Source organism: Sebastes umbrosus, chromosome 24 (genome assembly GCF_015220745.1).
Source record: "Sebastes umbrosus isolate fSebUmb1 chromosome 24, fSebUmb1.pri, whole genome shotgun sequence".
NCBI lineage: Eukaryota > Metazoa > Chordata > Actinopteri > Perciformes > Sebastidae > Sebastes > Sebastes umbrosus.
Window position 1 is genome coordinate 9207724 of NC_051292.1, and position 17448 is coordinate 9225171.

At 44.1% G+C, this 17448-nt stretch overlaps 1 protein-coding gene across 1 annotated transcript in view; it reads left to right on the plus strand.

Moving 5' to 3' along the window:
• Window positions 1-17448, plus strand: part of pard3ba (par-3 family cell polarity regulator beta a) — a 136432-nt gene that overhangs the window by 82361 nt on the left and 36623 nt on the right. Inside the window, 2 exon segments of the mRNA XM_037762380.1 lie at window positions 3852-4067; window positions 4732-4933. Of these exon segments, the coding sequence (XP_037618308.1) occupies window positions 3852-4067; window positions 4732-4933 (418 nt within the window).

The following is a 17448-nucleotide window of genomic DNA, read 5'->3' on the forward strand; positions in this document are numbered from 1 at the left end:
GCACTTTTTCACTTTTGGCTAAAGTGTCTCCTTGGCAACTCGCCGTCACCCTTCACACACACACACACACACCTTCTCCGTACCGCCACCTCCAGCAGTTTTGATGGAGGGGGCACTTTCTTGTAACCGTGGCAACCTTTCAGCCAGTGTGCTGCAAAGCTGCTTGCTGTGGAGCACATTGTAGTCCGGTTGATAGGTAAGTGTTAAGACCCTGCTGAGACACTGCAGTGTGCCAGGGTTTATACGGGTGTGTGTGTGTGTGCTTGTTTGTATGTTTTGACTGGAACAACAATGTCCGATTTAATAGAAATAAGACAATATCCTGTTTAATAGTTTGGTTGGTTGGATAGTGTAATTGGTAGGAGTGTGTGTTTGGGTGCTGATTGGTGTATTAAATGTGTCCTGCACACAGAGTCTGTGTGGCAAAGCCTGTAATTTGGACATTTCTGAGTTCATTTATTCTTGTGCTCATTGGGTGAAATAATTAGAGAGTTGCATGCAGACGACTTTTATTCTGATAGTTTGAGCCGGCGGTGGGAAAAACACACTGACATTTTAGAGTCAAACTGCAATTATTCTTTTTTTAATTATGCCCACAAAATATTGTAATGAAGTATTGTAATGTTTTGACCCCCCGTGACATAGAACTAGAGATAGAGTGTGTGCCTCAGTCACAGGTTGCAGGTGTGTCACAGTCACTTTAAAGGTACAAAGCAGCATCACGGAGCGGTGTTAGTCCTTGAAGGGCCTGTCAGCACAGCAGGACCCCAAGGCTAGGTTTCAGGCAAAGACTTCACTGCTGTCTGCTCAGTACAGACACACCAGACAGCCTTTACTAAAGTCACAATATACATAGCACAGTGAGATGTGTGCAGGTGGATGTCGGCCTGTGCGCAGTGGTGTGCATACATCGACAATATGAAAGCAGGTGTGGGCTTCTGACTGGATATTTGTGCGCAGCCCAGTCGCAATGAAAATAATGTCGGCATTGGATGTTTCTTACAGAAATGCACCTTGGGAGTTGACATGTTCTTTTAAAAACTTTTTTTATCAAAGAATAGATATTTTTTAACACAGTTTTGTAGTTTTATGTCCATCCAAGCCTTTGTCTTTCCAGAAAATCTCACTCCAAAAAACCTTGACCCAAGGAGCAAAACACAAAGTGAAGAGGTGACATTATTTGATCTTGGATGGAGGAGCGTTACAGCTGTGAAGGGCATCGCCGTCGTCATGGCCCTGTTTGGCTGTTAGGCTGTTTGTCAAATATGTGCACCAGCTTGAATCAGCGGCAATCAGGCCGACGCGATGCGAACGGATCCGCGAGAGCATCTGCTGGCACAGCGGGCAGCGATATGTGATAAACGCTGATTTCACCCTCCATTGGATCGAGCTGGCGATGATAGCCACCTCTCCTCCCGCTCATCCATCCTATTAAACCCTCATTATTCATTTACCTCCAGCCTCAACCGCCTGACATGCATGGAATGAGTGCACCGCACAAAACTAGCAAAACTATTTCCCTCTCCTATTTCATCTAAAGCGGTCAAGGACACACACCGCTATCTCATACCGGCAGTATCATGACTTTTAATTTTTTATTTTTCTTGGATCTCACATTCTGTAGTACACACACACACACGCTCACATGCACAGTTTTCTCTGTGTATAGTGCAGCAGTGCGCTGGCAAGGAGCTTAATTCTATCAGGCTGCGAGCTGGACAGCCGTAATTACATTTGTGACACAAATCCTGCCTCTCAAATTGAGCGTTTTATTCCTGAGCGCTCCCCCCCCCCCCCCTCTATTTATAACCCCTTATTCCCCATAAATCCCACTTCCTCTCAGAAAGTCAATTTAGGACTTAAAAGGCAGCAACGCTCCGCTTACTATCCCCCCCTCTCCCACTCCGCCACCCTGCTTCGCCTCTATCGCCGCTTCAGTTTCACTTCCCATTCCCCCCCCCGCTCCGCTTTGAAGCGTCTGAAAATGACGTCTTAAGCAGCGAGCGCCGTGTCGTGAGAAAGTCATCCCTACAGGAAAGTTTCTGCTCGCCACCTGTCTGTCTTTTGAAAAGTGCTCGTCACTGTTTTCATCGTGATGCACAACTGGGTTGCTTTTTCTCCACCACTCTTGGTCACCTGTCCTTCAATTTCTCACACGGCGTGTTTTCCACTTTGGCGTGACATTTCTCCTTTGTCTCATTTTCTCCCTACAGCTCCGCATTTCCTCAAATCCTCCCTTTTCCCCCTTTCTCTCTCCGATTCCCTGCTGAATCAGCTGTGGCCTTCATCACTCTCCCGCTCCTCCTCCTCCGTCTCCCTCTCTCTCAAGTCGGAGGCCATCCATACCTGAGTACAGTATGATGGCAGTTCATTTATTCCCCTTCTCTCTCTCCTGCTTATGCATGAGCCTGTCAGTTCCCGTAGTGCTGCTCCGCACCTGTCCCTGTACCTCTCCACCTCATTCATTGTTCCTCTTCCACCTCCTTTATGTTGCTCCTATAGGATGCTGATTTCTCCTCATTTCTGTCAAGCCTGTTTCTCTCTCTCTCTCTCCGTCTCTCTCTACATCTCATCTTCATAGCTTTAGATTTCTGGGTTTTAATCTTTTTGAGCTTCACTCCAAAAAGCTATATCCATTAGGGAGAAAGAGTGTGAGCTGAAGTCAGGTGATGTTATACTGTATTGAAAGGTTTTATGTATTCTTTAAATTAGAATTAGGGCTGTCAATCGAGTAAAATATTGAATCGCATGATTGTCCAGAGTTATTCACGTTTAATCACAAATTAATAATCTTTTATCTGTTCAAAATGTACCTTAAAGGGAGATTTGTCAGGTATTTAATCCTTTTATCAACCTGGGAGTGGGCAAATATGCTGCTTTATGCAAATGTATGTATATATTTATTATTGGAAATCAATTAACAACACAAAACAATCACAAATATTGTCCAGAAACCCTCACAGGTGCTGCATTTAGCATTGAAAATATGCTCCAATCATAACATGGCAAACTGCAGCCCAACAGGCAACAACAGCTGTCAGTGTGTCAGTGTGCTGACTTGACTATGACTTGCCCCAAACTGCATGTGATTATCATAAAGTGGGCATGTCTGTAAAGGGGAGACTCGTTGGTACCCATAGAAATTATTAATTTAAATATGTAATAATTGATTCCAAGTAATCATTTAAAATGTCTTTAATTCTGCCCTAGGCCAGACTCCATTAGATTTAAGACTAATATAGTTTTTTCTTTCATCTATAATCCTGCTTCAGTAAACATAGTGTGACCTCATGCCTTTAAAATGTTTATTTTTTTTCTTATTTCAGGACTTTTATTAGCAGTACTCGGTGCTGTTTTCCCCGTATGTTTAGATAAGATAAAGGAATTATGTTAAATTCAGCTGCAAATAAAACGAAATTCGCAGTACACAGGAAGAGGGTGATGAAGATACATTTGGGAGGGCCTTGATTTGATCCAGTAGACGCAGTGCACAACTTGACACTGGATACGTCCTGATCTGGCACAAAGCATGGATTCATTCTAGTGCACTCTGTCGTAACTCATCTGAAACGTCTCGTCCCAGCTCCTCCTGCAATGAACTGAGCTCAACCTCTGTTCAGTCTCAGGGGAGCAGTAATACTTTAGAATGTTTAATGCCCTTTAAATAAGCAGATATTAATGTAAGAGATGAGGATGTTTTGGGGGGAACTTAGCTAAAAGCTTATGATCTCAAAACCCGTCTGTCTCATTTTATCAGTGGCAGCATATCTCATTCCCTCGTCCCTTCTCTCCCTCTCCCGTTCAACATCCGTCCACCTCATCGCTCATCGCTTTTTTTTTTTGTCTCTCAGAGTCTCCATCCGGCGGAGCGCTGGGCCCGACCCTGGGCCTCATGAAGTCCAGCTCCCTCGAGAGTCTCCAGACGGCCGTGTCGGAGGCCAAGCAGAGCCGCAGCCAAGCCCGGGTGCCCTTTCACCGGCCGCGGCCGCACATGGTCCGGGGCCGCGGGTGCAACCAGAGCTTCCGCATCGCCATCGACAAGTCCTACGAGGGACCTTCTGAAGACGGTAAGAGCGAAATTGTACCGCCGACAAGAAAGAGACAGAGCAACTTTAACGAATGTCCCTCTTAATGCATGACTGTCACTGTCGCTATAATATAGGATTCTCTCCTAGACATTGCATCCGTTTTATATCCGACCCTACACTGCCAACGCACATCCCTTAGGCTTTATAACACACTGGCACTCAAGAAGAGCCAGAGGCCTGCCAAGGGACAGTGCTTAGCCTAAGTACCTTAATGAAATGCTACACGATTCTATCCACTCAGCAAATTTAGAGAAGAGCAACTTTATATCTTACAGCAGCATATTTTTTAATGCTCCACTTCATGAACACACAGACATGTTGGATGCTGTGTGTGTGATGATTACTGAGGAAGTTATCTTCCGTGTTAGCTGGAATGAATGTTGACTAATGAGGTTTGGGTAAAAAAAGTCTGAAGTGTGAAAAATGACCCATCTGCGGTTGCATTAGAGGAGCAGTCTGACAGCGTTTGGTGCCGAATGACGATTATACAAGTTTGTTTTCTGTCTTTAGCAGGTCACCTAAATATTTAAATGAAATATGAAATAGATAGTTTGGGTGTTAATAAGTGGGGTTGTATGAGGTACTACTAAATATTCTAAATATAGCGTACACTTAAAGTGATATTGACTTCGCCCCTCCTCAGACGACGACATGTCGGAGCACAGCTCCGGTCGCGAGACGCCCGTCAGCAGCTCCTCTCGCCAGGGCCTGGACGCGGACGACGGGAAGAAGAAGAAAACCAAAGGGAAGAAGAAAGAGAAGAAGAGCAAAGGGAGGAAGAAGACGGACGATTCTGCGGACGATCCGGAGAAGAAGACCAAAAAGAAAGGATTCAATCTCTTAAGGTAGGAACATCCTGTAATACTTTAACCTCCTTTAAAAGTCATCAGTCATGAGTTACTTTTTTAAACTTTGTAGCGTCAAGGTGACTCTCTGAGATTGGTAAATTAAGCAAACCAGACAGCCACGCCGGTACCTGGATTCTCTAAATTGAAAAGGTCACCTGCTTAACAAGAAGAATGTGAGATAAAGCAGAGCAGGTAATGAAGAACCCCAAGGTCTTCCTGGAGCATCAACAAAGCTGTGATTACTTTTGTTTTTGTGTTCAAACTGAGCAGAGTTTCAGTGGAGAATTTGTGCTACTTGTTATTTTACTTTTCGTTGGGTCGGCTTGGTTTTAGATCAGCAGTGAAGGAAAGAAAATATCCCTCCTGTAAACAATAGAATTTCGAATTTACGTAGAAATCGATGCCCTACTTTCCCCTGGTTAACAAATTACCCACTGAGCCCAGCAGGATTATGGGATATTGGCTTATTGGATATGAACACAACCTTCGCTGTAATGGAGGGTATCCATTATCTCTCAATCCAAGTAAAGTCCCACGGACACAGCGCCAACCCCCGAGCCGCTTGTCACCCCTTTATCAACGTGTCCCCATCGTGATTGTGGCGCTCCAATCCTCCAACAGCGATCCTTATCTATTGGCAGTGACACGGTGTGGTCAGTGTATCACTGCACTTCCAACACTTGAGATTCAATTAGGCTGTGGCGAGAGATAGCAGCAGGCCGAGCGTCGGCCTACAGATGGCAGATAAGAATCCAATCGGCCACAGTGTCAAGGGCGGTAATGGAAGAGATGTTCACACGGTTAGGAGAGTAGGGCAGGGGAAGAGGAGGGCAAGATGAAGGACACACAGGGAAGCAGAGGTACATACAGGAACGCATGTCAGAAGGGTTACCTAAAAATCCAGTCCAGCCTAGCGCTTCATTTCCCCCAATGAAATGCACTTTCTAGTTCCATTTATCCAACACATCAAGCCTCTGCTGTTTCTCTGCAGCAGGATATGTAGGAGCTGACACTGCTAGCTGTGTGACAGATTGTGTTTATATGTTTGGAAGGTAATCTCTGCATCTATACTCGGCAAGCATACAGTACCATTCCCTGTTTTTCCCCCTCATTTCTCAGTTTATATGATGGAGCTGGGATTTTTGTTTCTCTCCTGCTTTATTTTTACACTCTCTTTTAGGGCTGCAACTTACGATTGTTTTCATTATTGATTAATCTGTCCATCATTTTCTCATTTTGTCAATAAAATGTCAGAAAATAGTGAAGCATACCCATATTTGATCCGATCAACAGTCCAAAAATCCAATGCTATTCAGTTTATTATCATGTATGACAAAAGAAAAGCATACAATTCTCACATTTAAGAGGCATGAAATTAGCAAATATTTGGCTTTTTTGATAAAAGAAATCACTAAAACTATTATTCGATTATCAAAATAGTTGCTTTCTTTCTATCTCCATCTTTATGAGTCTCCCTTTTTTGGTCTACTCTTATTGTGAAAGGGTTACTGACTTGTATAATGACGTTAGACACTATACCTAACAGTTGTCTTTATTTAAAGAGGACCTATTTTGCTTATTTTGAGGTTCATACTTGTATTTTGGGTTTCTACTAGAACATGTTTACACGCTTTAATGTTCAAAAAACACTTTATTTTTCTCATACCGGCTGTGCAGCTGCACCTGTTTTCACCCACCTGTCTGAAACGCTCTGTTTTAGTGCCTGTCGCTCTAAGGCCCCCCTTCCAAAAAAGCCCAATTTGCTCTGATTGGTGAGTTGGCCCACTCTGTTGTGATTGGTCAACCAAACCAAACTCTTCGGACTCCGCTCCAGCTCCACTCTAGCTAGCTTTGTTTGAGGGCGTGCCAAACAAATCGCCAGGCAGGTATTATGCAAATGTGGTACTTGGTGACATCACCACGTCACCAGGCAAGTCTCAAGTCAAGAAAGGCATGTGACTCGAGTCCACACTTCTGTTGGATGCACACTTTTTATTCCTTTAACTGTATGGAAATCTGAAGTTTTCACATCCCAGATGATGATCGTGTTAGACAAGAGAAAAGTCTTAGTCTTAATTGTAAAATGTGAGACTTCATATGTAGACATTGTAGGAGCTTATTGTGTGGCAGCTGCTCTGAACTGTAGTGTGTGAATAAAACAGCATTTCTCATATTTCTAGGTGAGGTTTATTGGTAAAAATGCACTGGATATAATTTTGATTATTATTTAAAACCTGCTTTTATAACCAAAAGCATGAACAACCTAACTAAATAAAATCCCATGCTTGCTTCTATGCACTCTTTGACACAAATCTCACACACACAGACACACCTTCTCTTTCTCGTCTGCATCCTTTTGAATTGGCAACAATAGTCCGAAACACTTAAAGCCCAGCCCACTGTTCATCCGAGCACAGCCTCTCTGAGTGCTTCTCTAACTCAACAATAGAAACTGCGTCTCGTATAAAAAGCTTCCAGATTGTTGCACCACACACTAGCCTTTCTCTCCCTGGCCTTTATCTGGCCGACTTGATCGTTATTGAACTTGAAATATGACTTAATTAGCCCTGAGTATTGCGCGGTTCAATCTAATTGCAGCTCTCAAATGTTATTTTGCTCCAATGGCAGCATTAGGAAAAGGGCAAATTATAAACATATGACCTCAATTTACCTCTGCAGTGGAAGTGTGCGCAACAGCAGCAGCTAGCACAACAAAATGTTGGAAGCGGGCCCCTGTCCTTTCAGCGGCCATAAATATTTAGTTTAGCTGCGCCAGTATTTGAAGAACAAGTTGTTTTTGGCGGCGGTGCACTGCAAACAGCTGGGTGTGAGGTGACCTCTGGAGATCACAGTTGTTACGGCAACATTTGTTGTTTTTTTGCTAAATCCATATGTGATCCTTTTTAGATGAAGAGCATCATTTCCATACTGTGTTCTCTCTCAGCACAGCTGGTGTGAGTCCTTTTTACATTATTACACCTGCTGGCATCGTGAAAGGGATTCAATTAAAGGTCAACAATTAGGGATGGCTGATGTATGTGTATAAAAGGTCAAAGGTCCTGACACCTTTACTGTTTAGTCTTGATATTAAACTCGCTACACTTATCCAGCTGTCATTACAAATGACTGTAATTAACCTCATGAGGGTACATTAGTTTATGGTGAACACTCTGGTCATAATTTAGATGTGATTTGGTCATTGAATTGAACATAAATGGAAAATAAACCGGGTTATTTGATATATGATTTTGTTTACATTGGTCACCTTGTGTTATGTATCGATGGTGGATAAAATGCTCACATTAACATTGAGATAAAACATTAAAAAATAGTGCTAAAAGTGATTTTTAAGAGGTCCTTAAAGTGCTTGGAAAACTGACATTTTAGCGTATAGAGTTCCATGACAATTTGGCAAACTGTCTGATGCTGAAGATCACGAGATACGATTGAAATCCTGTGATTTGTGAAGCAGCTGTGCCGTCCTCTCACTCTCCTCCTCTTGTTTCATCACCGGGGCCTCTCAAAAGCATCCTGCCTCCCTGATTGCTAAATAAGCCAAGACAAATGGCGGTGCCCTTCAGACCTTCCTCGGCAGAGGTTGACTGGCTTGTCTTGTCTGTATTCAGCAGACGGCGGCGGAGCCTTTGCCTGTAACGTAGCCTCGGGGGCTGCGCCACTGACAGACCGCAGAAAGACTAACACCGCTGTTCTCTCTCACATCCGCACGGAACACAGAGGAGGAACCTGGTCAGGGGTTTCACATGTCTTGATCAAACAAGGATGTTTACATTACATGTTAAGATTCTCATCGTTGGGAAGTTGATCGTGGCATTAATTCAACAGCTTGTGCTCGAGCTCATACTTGTTTTTGTGCGAGGATTAGACATATTATGGTGTGATCATACACCACTTAATCGGGAGGTCAGGGTTTGAAGGATATAGCTTGTGACTAACATCCTCTTGTGTCGCTGTGACACTCAGACTAAATGTGTATTTTTCACGTTGTTTATTCTGCGTGATGTGACTCCATCTGTGTGTCACCGATCGCTGGGTGTGTCATGGCTCAGCTGCCCCACCAGCCCTGCTGGGGCGCTGACACGTCCCGTCTGTCCCGTCACTCACTCAAGTCAGTCAGGATCAATGTGCAGCCGCCGCTATTAGCACGCGTCCCCGCCGTGACAGCGCGCCGCCACCCCCTCCGCCAATTTAAGGAGGACATGAAAGCCGTTTTTTTTTTTTTTTTATATCCGCTGTTTACAAATCCACATACAACATGATATATCCTCTACCCCCACCAGTTCTCTGTTGAAATCCGACAGGGAAGCAAGCCAATTAGCGCCGTCCGTTCCGCTCTCATCCTATCGCCGAGCAGCAGCATGCGCGGGGTTGAAAGTTAGTCACTGGTGGGCTGTACTCTACAGAACCTCGTTGTCAAACCGCGAGATGATTTCTGATGGATTACCGCTGTCTTTGTGCACTCCTCATTCCCTCTCCTTGAGCCCTTGCTCCCTTCATCTCCCCCGACCTCAATCGTGCCACTTTTCTCCTCTGCTGTCTTTCCTCGCCATCTCTATACTTTCTTTCCCGATTCATCTCTCTATTTCCTTGAGTGAACTATTGATTTAACCAGTAGACAAAATGAGCTCTCAAGTCTCTGCTTGAATTCACACAAGTCCGTGATTATCTATGATTAAGTGTGCTAATATGAGCTGAGACCTCCTGCCAATTAAACACAAGGCATGCTGTTCCTCCGATTTTGACTTTGTGAGGTTTCTGTCATCGAGGCCCCTCTCTTTTTTTTCTGCTCAGCGTGTGAAATCTACCCAGTTATTATCCTGTTTGTTGTTAACAAACAAAAATATACTATACACTAATCACTGCTTTCTGTAGGGGTATAAAGTATCGCAATATTGTGTGTGGCAATATTGTATCGATACACGGACGTCAAGTATTGATCTTTTATTTTACAAACTAATCTCTTAACAATCCGAAGGCAGCTGTTTATGTCTTTCAGAGGTTGTAGTCTTAAAGCTAGAGTGAAGATACCTATTCATATGAAACTAGAAAAACCTAAGGAATCCATTTGTATCACCCATGTCATACTAGCTTGTCGGGAAGAATGCTAAATAACATTCCAAAATGACGCTAAATTCTGGGGGGGAAAACCTGGCATGGCCATTTTCAAGGGGGTCCCTTGACCTCTGACCTCAAGATATGCGAATGAAAAGATGAACAGTGAAAACTGTATCTTATTACATAAAACAGATGTTGACAAACCGCATAATTTGCAGTTGAAAAAAGGTCATATTGTGACTGTAGTATTGCAACTTGGATCGTTTTGTGACTTAAGTATCGTGATAATATCGTATTGTGACTGACGTTTGGCAGTAAGATCGAATCGTGACTTAAGTATCGTGATAAGATTGTATCGCAACTTAAATTGTATCGTGACTCAAGTATCGCAAGAAGTTTGTATTGTGACTTAAAGGCAGGTTTGACGGTGTTCTCCAGTATACACTATTTGTTATATTGGTTGAAATGGTCTTTAAACCCCGAGAGCGATCCATTACTTAAGAGCTCTGAAAAAAGACCGGAAAAGAGCCGTCATCTGTAGCTGCTGTAATCCTGTAAAAATGTTGACCAGTCACTGCCTCGCGGTCCGCTTGGAAAGAACCAATCAGATGCCTCCCTGCTCGTACTCCACCCTTGGCGTGCACCAGCCTGAACTCAAAGCAAACAGGTACTTTTGGTATCAGACCTTCACAGTGTCACAGTGTGACTTTAAACCCATGAGACCAGCAAAGGAAAGGAAGGGAGGATAGATGTAGACATCTATTTGAAGAGGGCCCAGGTTGTCACAAGTGTTGCTAGGCATACCAAAATCCCTGTGACATGTTTGTGTGGGCGTCTTATAGCCGTGACTCTAAGCTGCGGTGGGGGTAAACTGGAGGTGCATTACCTAATCCCACCGTCGGTTAATGCGCTGCAGGTGGATGTCTTTGATCCACCATCTCATCTGGCATTTAAGGGCTGTTATCTTCGCTGCCATGGAACACGGAGCGGAGCCTTCAAGAGAGTATTTATTAATGTTAGTATTCTCTTTTGTAAAATATGCATAAGGCCATACATTTTGCACACAGGACAAACCTATCTCCTGTGGATAAGCATTATCGCTCTCTCTCACTTCATCTCTATTCATCTCTTTATCTGGCCATAAATAATAGATGCCAAACCACAAATCACTTTCTTTGCAACACTTGACATGTGCGGAGCACACGGCCGCGGCTTGCTAATCAGGCACACGTTCCCAGGGAAGGTGCAGCTTTGCAGACTGTATTCATGTACTCGTACATGTTGGACAGAGGTTGGAAATGGTTTGAAATGGAGACAGCAATCATGCAAATCCAACGGAGGGTTAATGTCACTTCTATGTTGATTTGAACCTACCATTGGAGGAACTGAGAGTTGGTTATTTGTGTGGGAATATACACAAAATCAGTGGGTTCCCAACCTGGGGGTCGCAACCCCCACTAGGGGTCGCCAAAGCTTAACGGGGGGTCGCGAGGCCATCTTGATTTTAGGTGTGTAAGAGCTTTTTTTTTTTTTTAAATAGTATATAGTTGGGTAGTTTATCAGTTGTTCTGTACTGTTATTGTTATGCATTGAATATCATATGAAATATCTATAAAATATGTCACTTAGTTAGGGGTCGTCAGTTTAGCAAATGATAGAAAAGGGGTCGTTTAAGGAAAACAGGTTGGGAACCACTGCATTAAATACACGCGTGAGTCAAATTGTATTCAAGTCTGTCGTTATTTGAAGCCGTTATGGCCCTCGAGCTTATCCGCCATTACAATTCCTAAAGCCCACCAAACCTCTCAACACCCGAACTGTGCCGTAACACTGAAATAGTGTTAACAGCAACACCCTTCATGGAGAGGAAGTAGTCTTATAATGACAGTTATTTCCCTTTTTCATAATTCAGATTTGTGCACAATTTGCTCTCCCGCCGCCCTAAATATAAAAAGCTGCCAAGTATTTCTCCCAGCCGTTGTGAAAATGAGCTTTCGCATACAGCAGGAGCGGCTTCCTGTACCTCTCTATTGAGGCATAATTCTAATTTACAACTTCGCCGTGGAGGCAAACAGACGCGGGGCGCTATCGGCGTCGGCAGCCGCCGGAAAACAAATTAACTTTTTTTTTCTCCTCCTCCTCCGTATTGCACGATGGGCAGCTTTCCTGAAAATGATGTGCGGGTTTATTGGTGTTGATGTGAGCTGTCAGTCAAATATCAGAGGGACGGGAGAACGGACGGCGGAGATGATGAGGAAATCCTCATGCATATATATCAGCTGATAAAGGGGGCAGGCCTTCCCGCCTCTTTCTCCATCGCTCTCACGCCTTCCCCTTGAAATCACCCCCTTCTCTTCTCACACCAAAGGCTTTTATGTTGCTTGTCTTTCATGCTCCGGCTACACCTGCCTCCCTTCCTCTTCTTCAACACCAGCGCTCTCACTTACAGCGAGGAGGGGAGGGGATGCCGACTCACTCCTCTGCAGTTTGACCGTGACGTTGCTCCACCGGAGCAGAATTAATTACTTTATTCATAGGCTCCAAACAACTTGTTTACCTCCTTCTTCCAGAGTTTCCCAGGAAGTTATATACTGTTTAATTATACGCCAACTTTTTTATATATCAGTTTGCTTAATCCTCTCTTACATAAGGAGCAATCTTCGCTCGCTAATGTCCTCCAGAGTTTTGCCAGAAGCTGTCACATTTTTCAAAACAGCAGAGATCTCATTTAGAAGTTTTTACATCTACCGGTGACTCATCCAGCTGAGGAACATGATATCCACATTTGTACAGTGAATTATTGCCCCATAAGGTAATTATCAAATGAGACGGCGAGCTCGAGACTTCCATTTGTGTTGATCAGTTTCCCGATCCATCAATTCCTATCGAGTTATGACATTTGGATTGACCCCGAGGGAGGGGACGTTTTGAAGCGCAGACACATTCGTATCGGTCCAGACGGCTCAGCAGCCGACTGCTCATCACTCACCGGCCAATTAAAGGTATTCACGATGTGGCCACAGGAAACAGTCACGACCAATTAGCATTTGATCTGACGTGCTCGCGCTGGGCGCCAGGAAGCGATTACACCTCCAATGGCGGTTCTGTCCCATACAGTCATCTTCACGTCACGAGTGATGGATGGACTTCCTCCGTCGTTTTAATGTCTAATGACACACACATGCAAGAACACACACACACACACACGCATCTCCCAGTAAAACACACCCAGAGCGCGACCCCTGCTTTCCAGACGGAGAAGGTTAAGTGTTTCTTGTCCGAAGGCCCGAGGAGCCAAGAGTCTAACCTTTCCCAGTCTGCCAATGGCTCTCATATGGAGCCACGGTGACCTGGCCTTTTCCCCCGCCGCCAGCCGGGGGAAATGTTAAGAATTTAGAAAAAGCAGTTCAGGGTATCAAAACACTTTCTCACTCGCCTCTAATCTGGCTGGATCCTAAACTTTCCAACATGAATTAAAACATTTTTGTGTAATGTTGGTGAATTAACCCTTTAAATAGCAAATCTTCCAGTTTTTTTTTGCAGTTGTACCGACCAAACAGCTTCCAGGCTTTGGTAATGTGTCTAAAATCCTTTAATGTATTAACATTAGGGTTGTCAAAGGTAACGCGATAATAGCACTTTAACGCAAATTCATTTTAACGCCATTCATTTCTTGAATGCGTTAACGCAATCGATATTTTGGAGGTTGTGGCGTGCTAAATAACGCTCCAAACTTATGCAAAATTTTGGTGAGGGAAAAACTGGCATGACTATTTTCAAAGGGGTCCCTTGACCTCTGACCTCAATATATGTGAATGAAAATGGATTCTATGGATTCTATGTTGTTGCCTGTTGGGCTGCAGTTTGCCATGTTATGATTTGAGCATATTTTTCATGCTAAATGCAGTACCTGTGAGGGTTTTTAGACAATATTTATCATTATTTTGTGTTGTTAATTAATTTCCAATAATAAATATATTCATACATTTGCATAAAGAAGCATATTTGCCCACTCCCATGTTGATAAGAGTATTAAATACTTGACAAATCTCCCTTTAAGGTACATTTTGAACAGATAAAAAATATGCGATTAATTAATGATTCAATATTTTAATCGATCAACAGCCCTATCAATATAGGGCCGATAGATGACTGACAATGGCAGCATGTGAGAGTGAAGCCCAGTGGTCTCGTTTAAATATTAATGGCCTCCTTGACAGAAGTGGGGACGGAAGAGGAAAGACAAGACAAATTGCCGGTGGCGACGGATTTTTTGCGCCGCATTGCTAAAATACGACACAAATGAGAATGCAAAACAATTAAAGGGAAGCCCATATTTCACCGGGCGGCCCCGGGACGGCAAGGCACTCCAACCCCCTCCACGTTCACACTCGCACTTTGCTTGCCTCCCTGCTGCACTTTCTCTCCCTTTTGTCTTTTGGCTTCCATTTCTCTCCCTTTTCATGTCTCTTTCTCCTCCATTCCTTGATCTCAATCTTCCTTCCTTTCTGTTTATCCTTCCTCTTTTTCTTCTTCCCTTTCCTCTTTTAACTTTCCTGTTGTCTGTCATGCAGCCCCACATTACCTTCTTCCTGTCCCTCTTCTCTTTGTCTCCTCTTCTTCCTTCCTATCCCCCGCTCCCCTCCTCTGTTTTCCTCTCCACCTCTCTCTCTCTTCTGTCTGACTGAAGCATCAGTACTCAGGGGACTGGCCAGGCGTTGATTAAGAGAAGCTTTCTGTTCCCCTGAGAACAACCTGCTGTGCATTCATACCTGTCTGTCTGTCTGTCTGTCTGTCTGTCTGTCTCCATCATGCCTCCTCCAGGTGTTAAATTAGAGTCATTTAAAAAGGAAATTAATTTGATTCCTCCCCTTTTGACCCGTTCTATATTTGCAGCAGAATCTCATGCACTTCCTCCGCGTGTCAAAGCAAGAGTTAAGATCTGAAAATAAGAACTAGTGGATGAATCCTCCGCTGCGTACATTATTAATACGTTATAAGTGAAGCTGTTTTAACTCCGATTAGCATCGGGTGGATGTCTCACACTTTCTTTTTTTAGTCCTATCGCTGCTAATATCAGCCATTAATGGAAGCTGGTGTGGCGGCGGCGGCAGCGGCGGCGCGGGGGCATATGGAGAGGAAGTCAGATAAATAGATTTAATTATGCCCAGTGGGGAAAAGTCGGTCGCTGCTGGCTGTTTTCATTATCGAACAGCTTTTCTGCAGGGATTGGCTGACGGTGCTGTCACTCACTCTCGGGCGGCCTCGCTTGACCTTGTTGTTGGGCGACACTTTACTTGTAGCCCGATCCTCAGTTCCACCAGGAAACCACACCAATTTTTAAAGAGCGCTTGTTGTCTATTTTCTGCCCTCCAATGTCATTCTGTCTATTTCAAGCCGGGGGGGAATATTTTCCGACTAGTCTCACCGTGAAGCAGCGCCGCGTTGCCAGAACAGGAGAAGGAGGCTCCGCGTTACATCACAGCCCTCTATAGTGTTAATCTCTCTCTCCCTGTGTGTGTCTCCCATTCCTCTCTCTCTCTCCGTCTGCTCCTCGGGTTTGTTCCTCTTCCACCCTCCCTCCATCCCGCTCCCCTCTTTACTGCAAACTCCACTGAGATATGTGCGCTCCTCTCCAAATACATACAGAGCAATCTAATTACTGCGATAACATTTCTGCTTGGCTGATTAACTGTTCTCCCTGTGCCTCTGAACGCCGCTGCATTGCTTCTATATATTCCTAAGCTCCTTATTCCTCCCCAGCCGAGCTGCACTTTTCACGGGAGCTTTGGCTCACCCATCCATCCCTCTTCTTTTTTTTCCTCTTTCTTCTCATTCTCTCGTTTATTCTCCAAGGCTGCACTTTTTTCTGGCGTTTAATTCCCTTTTTTTTCTCTCGTTTCTTTTCTTCTTTTCTCTTCTTTCACCCACTCTTTCTTTTTTGTATCTCACTTTCATTCATTCTCCAAGACAACATAGGATGTTGGGCCAGTTTTTTCTGGCCTGTTGCGAGAAATCGCAAAGTGTTCTGTTTAAAAGTTTCAAGCATCACACCACGAGGCTTGTCCAATCGTGTTTTTTATCACAAATTCTAAAATAAGATGCACATCAAGACCAATCGTGCATGCTTTTATCTCCTTGGGGAGGTTACTGTAGGGTTAATGTTAAGATCATGGTAGAAAGTCTCTAGTTTACTGCATCTTGTGGACAGGAAGCATACATTTGTGAAGACGCACAGAATCGATGCTCCTAAAGGAATGCATGGGGTGAATGATGCACCCATGAACGTGTAGTTGAAAGTATATCAGCGCTTTGAACCAGAGCGTAACCTGATCACGGGTTTTACCCTCTTTACACCAACTCCCAGTATGATTTAGGTTCAATTTTAAGATCTTATGCCCCATTTCCACCGCAGGAACTTTCCCCCGGAACTAAGAACCTTTTGAGGAACTCTTTGCATTTTGACCGCAGGAACCAGGGTCTGTACCGCTTCATTCATAAACAAGGAAATACTCTAGTATCGACTTAGGACCATTTTAAAACAAGGGGGAAAACATCTCTCTGTGTTTGACAACATTAAAAGTAAAGTTAGGCTCTATTGTCGGCCTCCCAACTAGTTTAAAAAAAGAAAGAGAGGAGAGAGTGACGTAGCGGTGCCGTGAATGAGAGAAAGAAAAAGTTAATTTGCGGATTGTTTCACGGCGTTAAAGCACAAATGAATAATCATCAAACACTCAACAGCTGATTTACTGTGGAGACAGACCCTCTTAGTTTCATTTTCCTCTGCTACATTTCATTCATTACATCCAATGTGCAACAGTAAATTCATGCAGCTGTAAATGTGGTCACAGTTAGACAAAACTTTTAGATGAAACAGGCGGACACACTGAACTGGGTTTATCCCCGTGACAACCAGCAGCCCTCGGCTCATGTCATGATGCTTTTTCACACGTCAGCGAACTAATTTGTTTAATCTTCACAGGTCTTTCGACCACGGTGGAAACGCAGCAGCAAACTTTAGTTCCTTAAAAGTAGTTCTAGGGACTAAAAAGTCCAAGGAACTTTTGGTAGAAACCCGTCTTTACGTCTTTAGCTTCTCTGCAGAGATGAGCCCTTCGTGCTCTGCCTCGTCGTTGTGTGCCTCACCTCAAACACTCACATGTCAAGGTGTTCATCGAGTCTGCGAGCGTGTGAGCTCGCACACACGACGCACGCTTTCACACGTGTCAATTAAGTCCTGAAAACACGACTTCCTCCACACACGGCGCAAGACAGCGTTCTTCTCACGTTCAGCGTGGCGATAACCAACCACCCGCCGACTCCCCGCTTTTTCGGCCGCATAGGAAAGCTCATTAAGACTACACAACTCCGAGCTGTTGTCACAGTCGCAAAGCGCCGCTAATGCCGAGATGTGGAAGCGAAAGAGATGATGATTTTCT